At 40.4% G+C, this 12,085-nt stretch overlaps 1 protein-coding gene across 1 annotated transcript; it reads right to left on the bottom strand.

Annotated features, from left to right (window-relative positions):
• Positions 1–282: 282 nt before the first annotated feature.
• LOC122721798 lies at positions 283–4,083 on the bottom strand. Its single transcript, XM_043950722.1, has 3 exons — positions 3,963–4,083; positions 1,023–2,032; positions 283–945 (listed from the first exon to the last, which is right to left on the bottom strand). Exons 1-3 carry the CDS (start codon positions 4,081–4,083, stop codon positions 283–285), a joined length of 1,794 nt encoding a protein of 597 aa, XP_043806657.1.
• Between the last annotated feature and the right edge of the window lie 8,002 nt (positions 4,084–12,085).

Below are 12,085 nucleotides of genomic sequence, written 5' to 3' on the forward strand. Positions count from 1 at the left end.
AGCTCGGAGCTTTGATAGAGGGGTAGAAAGAGCAAGTCTGGAATCTCTCAAACCCCTATTGAAACCAGACACGTACATGCGAAAGCCTTTGTGCCAAATAGCGACCTTCATCTCATCCGAGGCTTTATACTCCGCAAGTCGTGACTGGCAGGCCTCAGCTATATTTGCTTTCAGCTCGAGAGAATCCTTGTAAGTTTGAAGATGAGCTTCGCATGCTTGTTCAATCTTCTCCTTTAACTCAGCTGATTCCTTATACTCCATCAAATGCCTCTCGCACTCCAGCTAGATCATGTCCTCAACATGTTTGGCCTCCTCGAGCAAGGCTGAGCATTTATGCTCCAAAGTCCCGACTTCTTGACTAAGCTCTTGATTATGAAGTTTAGACTCCTCTGCCGATAAAGCCAGGTCTCTGATACGCTCAGAACTCCTGCTCAGCTCCTGCTCGAGAACCTCCACCCGAGCTAGGGCTCCTTCCTTTTGAACCTTCACCTTATCAAGGTGAGCTTGAGCTCCTTCAAAATCAGCCTTCAGGGCCTCATATTGACACTGGACCTCATCCTTCTGACTCATAGCCTCGTCCTTCTCACGAAGAGTCTCCACCATAGAGGACAGCTGCTTCAAAACTTCTTCACATCGGACCTCAGCTGCAGCCGCCCTCTCATCAGACTCCTTGAGAACCCTGTGGGTATGAAACAACTCTGCTTCCAGGGACTTGGCGTGCTCTTGTGCCTCAGCCGCCTTCCCGTCAGCTCTTTTGAGGGCCTCCAAGGCAGAATGCAGCTCTGCCTGGAGGGACTGGGTATGAACTCGAGCTACTGCGAGGTTGCCCCTGGCATCACTAGTTGCGGATAAATTCTCCTCTAGACGCGCCTCCTCAATCCGGCGGTCCACAGATTCCCGGAGAGAGTGGTCACGAGCATCCACCTCCATAAAGAGGCCCGTCACCTAATACAAAGGAAAAACTGTTAAAACAAAGAAACAAAGAAAAACAGAATGAAAACAAAGGAGGTAGCTTAGCTTACCATCAGAAGCATCTCCCTGATTGTGTCTCCGAGCTCCCCACGAGGTCGAGAACGGAACGCTGCTTGCTCCCTAGTAGAGCTAGCTAAGAGACCAGTGAGAGCAAGCAAGCGTGGATCCAAAGCCTCCATGACGCCACCAAACATCCGCTCCTTGACAATCTCAGCAACCACGCTCGCCGGAGACTGATGAGTGATATCCTCTGCGTTCAGAATGTCGTTGTCAGGAGCAGACAGCAGTGGTATCACAGGGACATCTTTCTTCTTTTCAGGAGGAGGGAGAACCGGAGTTGATTCTTTAGAACCTTCTTTCTTCTCTCCAATAGGAGGGAGAGCTGGAGCTGATCCCTTGGAAGCCCTGGACTTCTTCCGAGCTGGAGCTGGGGCAGGCATTTCAAGGGAGGCAGGACGTTTGTCCCCTACCTTCTCTGTGACACCTCCATCCTTGGCAAGGTCAGATCCCACCTCTTCAGGGGCAAGAGCATCATTGGTGGGGGCCTTCGAGACATCCTCGTCCACGAGAATAACCTCCGCTCTTTTCCCTGGAGCTCCCTCTTCCATAATGGGGACCTCTAGCCTCCCCCCGGGGACCTCCTCTTCAACAGCAGCGGAGACCCCAGAAGCGCCCACAGTAGGAAGGACAAGGTCCGACCTCGCCGATCCAACACCCTCAGCCACTTCAGAGATAATCATGGGACCCTCTTCCGTCCCCTCGTTAGAAGTACCTTGAGGCTGGGGGGCTTGTATAGACCAATGAGCAGAGCTCGACCTCCCTTGGCTGGAAGGCCGGGATGACCTGCTACGTCGAGAGCTGGGCTTAGAAGCCTGAGAAGAGACCGGAGGAGGAGGTGGAGGTCGAATAGCCGACCTGGAGGAAATAGTTTCTGCCACTTTTTGAGTAGCCTCTCCCACGGATCGCCCCACCAGCAGGATGTCCAAAGCTGCGTCCATACTCTCTCGGGACAATATGAGGTTCTTGGGAGGCTTGATTTGGTCCATCTTGGAGTCAGAGGCTGCAAAAAATATAAAATCAAAACAGGTTAGCATAATCCCAATAAAAATCACAAAGACAAGGCAAAGCGGCTGGACAAGGTACAATACCCGCATCCTGGATATCCCTAAGATTACAGGCAAACATACACTTCTCGACGTCGTACTTCTTGTCAATAGAAGTCAATCTAAGGTACCCAACCTGTTCGGTAAGGCTCAGCTGGGGCAGGTCGTTGCAACCCAGAGAGACATCCTCCTAGTCGAGCTCCACCCCCCACGACGAACCGGAGTCTTTTTTTAGCTCCGCGACTACAAAACCCTCTACCCAGCCCTTTATGGAATCCTTATAACCCGTGAGGATGGATAAACCCCCACGGGGGGAAAAGTAATAAAAATTGTTACTTGCTTTGACTAGACGAAAAAAGGTCATGAATAGATGAACCGTGGGCGTAAATCCCCAGCTCAAGCAAATGGATTCAAAGCAACACATGACCAAAATAGAATTTGGGGATAGCATTCGGGGAGTTATCCTGAAATATTGGAAAACCTCAGTAAAGAAGGAGGTAAACGGAAAAGTTAGACCGAAGTCCCGTTGTTTAACAAAAAAGACTATGCTACGATCCTTCTGGGGATCTACCAAACCGGGAGGAGGAGGATCTGGGAGAACAATCCTCTCGTTCCGGAGAGGAGCTCAGATACGGTAAAGGGGAGTATCCAAATACCTCCGAGAAAAGAAGTTAGTTATGGTAGAGGGAGTGATACTGGACTTGGTGTTAAAAACTTCAGGAAGCTTAGAAATTTCCATGGAGATAGAAGAGGCATACCTGAAAAGCAGGTAGAGCAGAGGAGCAGAGGAAATCGAAGAAGAGTAGAGAACAGGAGAAGGCAAGCGTTCCGAGAAGACAGAGAAAATTCAAAAAGCAAAGCAGTGATGAGACAAAGAGTGGCTCTGAACAGTTTTGTCCTGGGGCGGCGCAGTCATTATTACACTCGAAGTTTACCCCCTCATCAGTCGGGCAATAACTGACAAGAAGGTAAAGGGGCAATTGATGACCGCTGGATTTCTCCACCCCGATCAGGGGCCAAGCCCTCAATTACGGCCCATCGCTCGGAGGCCCACACGACCCCAATACAAACAGGTCCAGCCCGTTCGAACCTTGATACAGGATCCATATGGATTTCTCAACTAGGCCGACCCAGTCTCCACTGTCTCTCAGGCCGGCCCAGCCCTCACGGCTCCTCAGGATGATCCTCCTTGGGCTCAGTCTTATTCCTATCTCCCGGCCCAGCTCGGAATCGGGAAGAAGGCCCCACCTTCAACTTTGTAGACCCATCCACACACGCACGAAGGGAATCAGAGGCCGTTACGCATGAGACAGGTACCGGATATTCTCGTACAATCGTATCAATATGGTAGAGACAGGTGGTCCAATGGTAGTCGGACCATGGCACGTCACTGGCATAGGAGAAAAAGAGATAAAAAGAGAATGATCCTCCCCTAGGCTCTAAGTTTTTTCATTATTCCAAAAATTTCTGTAAAACCCTATTTCTCTGGATATCAGATTATCAATTATTTTGAAAGAATAACTTATTTTCATCATTTTCTAGTTGCATGGGATTATGCTATAAATGATGTGATAAATTATTAGAAAAAAAAAACACAGTTTGAATTTGAAAATCTTTTGAGGATATTTTTTGAGAGAATTTACCCTCCAGTCCAGTCTTGTTTTCTAGGGCTTAATTTTATCCGTTGCCGCTCGACATGCATGGTTGTTCCCTGCATCTTATAGATGGAAGATGACCTCTTTCTTCTACATGGAGTTATGGATTCCTCCCAGGATGGATGTAGATAAGTGACTTTGTTTAGGCACTGCTGATCTAAACTTCACACTTTTATTGCCTTTTCAAGTTTATTCTAGTGTTTTTCTTTTCCGGTTCAGTACATGTAGGTACCTTTGGGTGCATGCTGTTGATCTATGAGAAGGAAAGCAAATTTGTTGGTTTCACTAATGTAGAACTGATAATTTGATGGCCATTCGTGGGTGCGAGCAAGACACCAAGGAGTTTCATCCATCTTATTCCTTGACGTTGCTTTACTAATATGACTGTCCAAGGCTTGTGCTGCTGTTTCAGGGCACCCATAATTTTTTTTTTTTTTTTTGTTATCTAAAATATAGGAGAGGCTGATGGTTGGATTGTAGGATTCAAAAAATTCGAAAGGCATGAATATGATTCCATAGAACTTCATCATTTCTCCTTTGCCAGTGATGTGGTGGTTTTAGACTACCTCTCATAGTTCTGTGTTGCTTCCTGTATCTTTTTTGAGTGCTTATGCTTTTTTTGGGTGTGGATCTCTAAATCTTCAATTTCTACAACTCCTTGGTCCTTGTTGTAAGCTGGTAAAGCTAATTGAGAATCTAATCGATCCCTTCTTTGCTGTTGTACTAGCTTAATTTAGGATTTAGAATAGGTTTAAATGTTTAAAAAATCCAATTTTTTAGCGTTTTTGTTAATTTTAGCGAATTCTTTTTTTTTTTTTGTTAATTTTAGTTCAATTTAAAATTTTAGCGTTATATCAAAAGGATTTTTTCGTTCACCTTCAATTTATATATATATATAGTAATCCCTATTTTCCTTATTAACCAGCTATAATTTCTTATACTTACGTAAATAGAGTCCCAATTATATAGCTAAATTCAATTATTTTAATATTAATATTTAGTTATAGTATTTAAAAAATTAATATTTAAGTTGCAGCAAATTTTTAAACAATTCTGACCATTTAGCATTCTCTTAACTCTAGCTTACATTTATATTAATTACGGACAAGAAAATCAGTTTTTTCTTTTAATAAAAATTATTATTAATTTCAATTTTTGATTAATTTAGGTGAATTAACTATGATTAATAGAAACTTTCAAAATTAGGATATTATATAAAAAAATAAAATATTTTCATATATTATCTTGTTGCTATTTATTGCTGGAATCTCCTAGGATTGGGGTTGATAACCGCTAGATTTCTCCATCCCGGTTTGCGGCCAGACCCATGACGACAGCCCATTACTTGGAGGCCTTTAAGTCTTTTGCATAAATTAGGTCCAACAGCCTTAAGACCAGACTCCACCTAGATTTCTCAGTCAAGTCGGCCCGGCCTTTTCGGCCCAATGTCCAGATCTCCTCTGGACTCAACCTTAATCTCATCTTCTAGCCCGATCCAGAAGGAGAAAGATGGCCAGCCCCTCCCCAGGTGGGTCCATCCGCAGGCATGTCAGAGGAGAACTAAATGACCGTTACGCATGGAGCAAAGACCTGATACTCTCGTACGTCCGTATCAGTAGGGCAGAGATAGGTAGCCCAATGGCAAAAAATTCGTTATAAGTTACTAGCAGACAAAAGAAACGGAAAAAAGGAGAGAAACACTCTCCTCTCAACTAAGGTTTTTCTAAGTTCACAGAACCTTTGTAAAATTCTATTTCCTGGATGTCACATCATCAGGGGTAGATCCTGCTTCATTTTTAACTTTGCAATTGTATGTGCGGAATGCTGTAAATGGTGTTTGTGTGGAAAAATTTAGTTCCATGCTTTGGTGTATATGGCACCATAGAAATATCGCTATCTAGCAAGGTAGATGGTTACTACCTCTGAAGGACTATTGGGAGTATTTGGGGCAATCTCTTTCTCAAGTAGAGAACCTCTAACATTGAAGCAGCAGTTGGTTTTCACTTTGTGGAGCATATGGAAATGCAGGAATGCCTCTTTGTTTAAAGTCGTGATTCAAGAGGCACACGATGTTGTTGCAGCTGTCGATTTCTCTTGTGAAGAATTTAAGGACAATACTATAGCGAAAGTGAAGCCTCCAAATGCTAGGATGGTGCAATGTACTACATGGGAATCCCTCCATAGGAGTTTTTTAAAACAAATTTCGACACAGCTGTTGACCTTTCTGTTAAAAAAGGAGCAATTGCAGATGCAATTGTAGTTCGAGATGGAACAGGAAAGTTGGTGGACAGGTTATGTCAAATCATTCAACACATCTCTAATCCAACTATTCTTGAATCTCACCCATGTCGTGAAGCAGACAAGTTGGCTTTGATAAGAGGATGGAAGAATACTATTGTGGAAGGGGATTGTTTTGCTCTCATCATAAGTCTGAATAATGCTCCTTGCCAATCCTCTGCTGTAATGTGATCCATGACATTAAGGGCGTAGCCACCTTCTCTGATTTTATCTCTTTCAAATTTACTAAGAAGGAAGAGAACATGATAGAGTATAACTTTGCTTGAAGAACTTTAAAACAATGATGCATCTCCCATATTGAGATAACATTTGTTTAAACAGTGGAGTAAAATTGATTAGTGGTTAAAATTTTTATGATTTAATTTGTAATTTTTAGTATAAATTAGAATTTAAAAAAAAAAATTAGAAGTGGAAAATTTGAAAAATTAATTAGTTAAATTTTAAATTTTAAAAAAATATATTAAAACACATTTGTAATTTAAAATGCCTATTAAAAAATTTCTGCCCTAATATTGAAACACTATTCATATATATATATATTTTATTTTTATTTTTAGTAATAAATAAATTGTAAAAAAAATATTATCAATATTATTAATTAATTGATACTCTTACATAGCAAATATATGAAAAATTGCTAAGTGCACAATTAACCTATATAATTATATCATATGATTTAAATTTATAATTTTTTTATACATTTTTAATTTTCTATCTACATACAATAATAATTAATATATATGTTAAATCCAATTTATTATTTTTATCTTAAATCCAATTTATTATTTTTATCATTATTATTAATGTAAGACTTTTTAATTTTCTTACTTTTGATATAATAAGTACAACTTATTATATTGATTGTTACTAATATTTTAATTTTCTATTATTTCTTAACATAATATATTATTAATATTGTGGTAAAAGTTTTATTATTAAAAAAATTATTGTATTTTTTATTTTAATAATAAATATAATATTAAAAAATGTATTTATAAAAATTAAGTAATTACTGCATAAAAAGATGTTTAAATAATAAAATAAATCACTGTCAGAATATATATATATAAACAAATTTTATTATCTCATAATAGCGTTAATTTATTAATTTGACAGTTTTTTAAAATTATATCTAATGTAATCTAATTAACAAATGTTATATATTTTTCTTCCTTTAATATAAATAATTATATAAAATAAATATATATAATCGATTAAAATTATTATAAAAATAATTAATTGTGATAAAGTATAAATAATTAAAAAATTAATAAAATTAATAAAATAAAATATTATTAAATTAAAATTTTATTTAAATCAAATAAATTATAAAAAAATAAATAGATATAAATAATTAAAATATAATAAAAAGTAAAATAGTGTATGTAATACTCTAAATTATGTGTTACAAATTTTAAATAATAAAGTTATTAAATATAAATTATTATAATTTATTATATTAATAATTGTGATAATTTTAATATTTTTATTTTTTTATAAAAAAATAATTTTTATATGTCTCTCCTATATAATAGGAATCCATTATAATTCTATTTATTTTATTTTTAATTGCCTCATATTTTAAAAAATTTTTTATTATTTTTTTTATATATATCATAAAATGTGTGATTGTATAACTTTTGCGGTCAAATTTAATTCTATTGAATAGATAAAAATTAAGTGAGAATTATTCAAATATTGAGATTTTTGAGTCAAGTGATTTTATTCCTCTACTTTTACCACCGTTGCTGCCACCATTATCGGCTACGATTGAATTTTAATAAAATTTATTTTTTTTAAAAATATAATTTTTTGAACAAAATTAAATATTAATAATATATAATAATAAATACTGAAATTTTTAATTTTTTTAATATAATTAAATTTATTGATTCATGGTTTTGTATTTAATTAATATTTAAAATCTTTAAAATTTTTACTGTATAATTAAAAATTATGTATATTAAATGAATTTCTAATTTTTCTCTATAATTTATTTTTTTATGATAATAAATTATCTATAAAATATTTTTAATACTCGTATAATATATGTGTAATACCCGGCTAGACTCCGGTATCGGAATTCCTACCGTCCGGTGGAATCTCGGATGTCGGAGACCTCTAGAAGGGTAGAATCATGTTTTATAAAAATGTTTTCATGTTTTAATGATTTTAAGTATGAAATTAAATGAGTTTTTGCATGAAAAGTCTTTGGAGGAAAACCCAGGTTCGGCCGCCGAAAGTCAAGTTCGGCCGCCGAACGTGCATGCGTTTTGGAGGCACGTTAGGCCCCCGAAAGCATGAGTGAGGGCAGTCCAGGTTCGGCCGCCGAAAGTCAAGTTCGGCCGCCGAACATTGCATGGATGCGGAGGCACATTCGGCCCCCGAACGTGGCCTGGCCAGCCACTTATAAAAGGGTCACTTAGCCGAAATGGGCGAGCTTTCTCCCATTTTCGGCCACAGCAAGCTTCCGACCTTCCCTTTGCAACTCTTGTGTTCTTCTTCCAAATCTCTTCCATTTTTCTTGAGTTTTAAACTCACATTGTAAGTTTTGAGCTTTTAAACCAAGTTTTGGAGCTTTGGGAACTCAGGAGCTCATTTCCGTGGATCTCCAAGTTTAGGTCGTCTCCCTCTCGATCTTCAAGAGGTAAGAGCCGATCTTAAGCTCCTTATGTGTTTTCATTAAGTTTTATGCAAGATCTATGGGTAGAAATGCATGTTAGGTTATATGTGGAGTTATGGGTTAATCTTGATGTTTTGAACAATGTGTGTTGTTTGGGTGTATTTGAAATGTTGTAGTTGGGGTATATGCTTGTTGAGGCCCATAGGAATATGTATGCATGTTTTAGAACAAGTTTATGCATGATTGGTGAGTTTGGAGGCAAAAATGCACAAAGGAGCCAAGTTTCTGCCCTTTGGCAGAAACCAGGTTCGGCAGCCGAAGGCACTTTCGGCCGCCGAACATGGCTGGTGAGGCAGGCCTTTCGGCTGCCGAAGTTGCCCCCGAAAAGAGACTTTCGTCTCTGTCTGGGACTTTCGGCCGCCGAAGGTGCCGCCGAACATGCATGAGTTTCGCCTCTGTCTGGGAGTTTCGGCCGCCGAAGGTGCCGCCGAACCTGCCTGACTTTCGGCTCTGGAGGGACTTTCGGCCGCCGAACCTGCCGCCGAAAGTGCCCTGTTCAGCCATTTCTTTCATGTTTTTATGTGATTGTTTATGATGTTTTAGGGGGCTTTTGGGGAGTATATTAGAGTCATGTTTATGTATGTTTGGTCCCTCATTGGAGTCCACCTGTGTAGGTTCGGACCCGAGGAACCGAGGACCCCAGCAGTGAGCCAGCTGCTACAGAGTTTGTCAGAGCTAGCCAGAGGTGAGTGGAATAAACCTTAAGTTTTTAAATTAGATGAAATATGAATTTTGAGCATGATCCATGCATCATGAATGCCATGAGATATAATAGGTTGATGCATTAGTATTCACGAATATGTTGCATTGCATTTATGATTTTGATGTTGATGTGGATTGGTTATTGGATGACCCTTTAGTCCTCATATGATATGATGATGTTATGGCATGATATGGTATGGAAGTCCAGGTTGTACCCATTCTACGTCCCTGGCACAGTTGGTCCATATGATATGTTATGATAAGGGAAAGACCGGTTGACCCATTCTACGTCCCGGCACAGTTGGACCTATGTAGAGGACTATAGGTGACAATACCATCCGTGATGTGATTTGTTGTGTTGTGTTGCATTCCATGAAAGCATGAAATTTTAATATATTGTTTTCTACTATTCTGCTCACTGGGCTTTGTAGCTCACCCCTCTCCCCTAACCCCAGATGTGCAGGTACCGGGTAGACCAGAATGTTAGCCAGAGTTTATTGAAGTATGTTGATGTAATAGTTAGATTGTGGACATGACAAATGTATTATGATGTAATGTAAGAGATTACAGTATGTTGTGTATTGAGATATATATATTTTTTGAGGTTATAGATGTGCTTGACCCTATGAGTATTGTAATCCCTTTTGATACATGATCTATAGAAATGTTTTATAATGTTTATGTTTAAGCCAACTCATCTCATGTAGTATCGCCCGTTGGGGCATTGATGAGATCCCACAGAGGGATCATGACTATGATCAGGACTATGTACATGTATGTTCAGGTTGAGTTGGATGTTAAAAGAAAAGTTTAAATTTTTATGCATATTGTTGATCATGTATGGGATTATACAGGTTTACAGAATGTATGTTTGGCTTGCTATGGGTCCCGGCGGCCTTAAGTCGACCCGGATCCTAGCGCCGGTAGCGGTCCGATTTTCGGGTCGTTACAGAATGGTATCAAAGCCCTAGGTTCATAGGATCGGACCTAGAGTGTCGGGCTCATAGATGTTATAGAAGGTCAAGCACAATAGAAAAGGTCATGTCCACTAGGATAGGATGTTGAGTCCTGTCTTGTATGATGATGTGAAATGCCATGATTATATACATGTGCATTAATGATATGCTATGCTAGGTGATGTACGTGATGAGGGTTCATGTGTGCCCACATGAACCATATGATGCTAATGTTTGTATGATGTGTACTGTTTTTCAGAATATAGGATGAGAGGAACTCGTCGATCTGCACGATTGACTGGAGTGCCACCTGAGGATGAGGGCACGAGCGCCCGTCCTCCTACATTGCCTAGGGCAATGTCTTGTAGAGCCAACAGAGAAAGAGTGTCAAGAGACCCTCGAAGGTCCTTTGATGTTAGCAGAAGGGGGACAGATAGAGGAGGAAGTTCTTCAGATGTGAGGGAGGTTATGGAAGAGGATCAGAGGAGGGATGGGAACCTGGATGTGAGCATGGAGGAAGAAGGGACAGGGGAGTCTCAGGGAGGCGTTCAGGCCTCGGGGTATGGTTTTCCACCCCATTATCCACCCTTCCCACAGGGTTCAGGATATCCGATGGGAGGTACATCGGATTACTCCAGCTTTAACCCCTACCCTACCTACATGCCTTATCCACCTTTCTATCCACCTTACACACAGTACCCAGCTTATCCACCCTCACCCTTCTATCCAAACCCGGCAAACCCCACCTCGGGGAATGCTGCACCTCCACCTCCACCACCTACAGAACCAGCAGCCCCAGTTACTCAACCTCCTAGACCTAGCTCAGTCGATGGGAGCAAAGTGAAAATGACAGATTACCTCAAGCTAGATGCTCCCAAATACAAGTCAGGGGATGACCCCTTTGAGTATCTGAGAGTGGTGAAGACAATAACTGATGAGCTAGGGGCAAGTGACAGCAGGGCCATTCAGATGGCAGGGTTCACTTTAAAGTGCAAGAAGGCACGGGAATGGTTCAAGTGTTACGTGGACCCGAGATTAGACGGTATGACATGGGAGGAATTTGCGAATGAGTTCGCTGGATGGGCTTTTCCAGACAGTTCCAGAGAACTGAAGATGATTGAGTTTGAGCAACTGAGGCAGTCAGAGCACATGGGTGTAGAGGAGTTCACGGATAAATTCTTGGAGCTATTGCCTTTTTCAGGGCAAGCTCTAGATACGGATACGAAGAAAGCCAAGAGGTATGTTATGAAGCTGCATTCCAGGTACTCCTCGTTGATTCAGTCAGCTGAGAGAGAAAGTTTCCACACTGTGGTGGATATGGCTCGAAGAATGGAAGCAAGTGCTATAGTTGAGGGGTCAGTGAAGCAGTCAGTGACCCAGTCTTCAGGGGTTAAAACCCCAGGCAGAGGAGGACCAGGTTTCTCTTCTCAGAGCTCAGCCAAGAAGAGGTGGGATAGTACCACCAGGAAGCCGAAGAAGAATAAGTTTTGGAACAAGTTGAAATCCGGTCTGGGATTTGGCGGTGGCTCGAGCTCAGGCTCAGATGGTACAGAATGTCAGAGATGTGGAAGACCGCACAGGGGAGTGTGTCGAGCTGGGACTAATGCATGTTTCAGATGTGGACAGGAGGGACACATAGCTCGGGATTGTCCTAGAGCGCCTTTTATGGGCCAGCCCCAGCAGACAGCTTCTGGTAGTGTGGCAAAGCCAGCAGTT

This window comes from Manihot esculenta, chromosome 14, assembly GCF_001659605.2.
Source record: "Manihot esculenta cultivar AM560-2 chromosome 14, M.esculenta_v8, whole genome shotgun sequence".
In the NCBI taxonomy this organism is placed as follows: domain Eukaryota; kingdom Viridiplantae; phylum Streptophyta; class Magnoliopsida; order Malpighiales; family Euphorbiaceae; genus Manihot; species Manihot esculenta.

Coding starts and splice junctions, on each gene's coding strand:
- LOC122721798 (XM_043950722.1), bottom strand. CDS start 4,083: ATGGATGAAACTCCTTGGTGTCTTGCTCGCACCCACGAATGGCCATCA. Junction 2,033..3,962: donor TCAACAGCATGCACCCAAAG/GTACCTACATGT, acceptor TATTTTTTGCAG/CCTCTGACTCCAAGATGGAC. Junction 946..1,022: donor TCAGGGAGATGCTTCTGATG/GTAAGCTAAGCT, acceptor CCTTTGTATTAG/GTGACGGGCCTCTTTATGGA.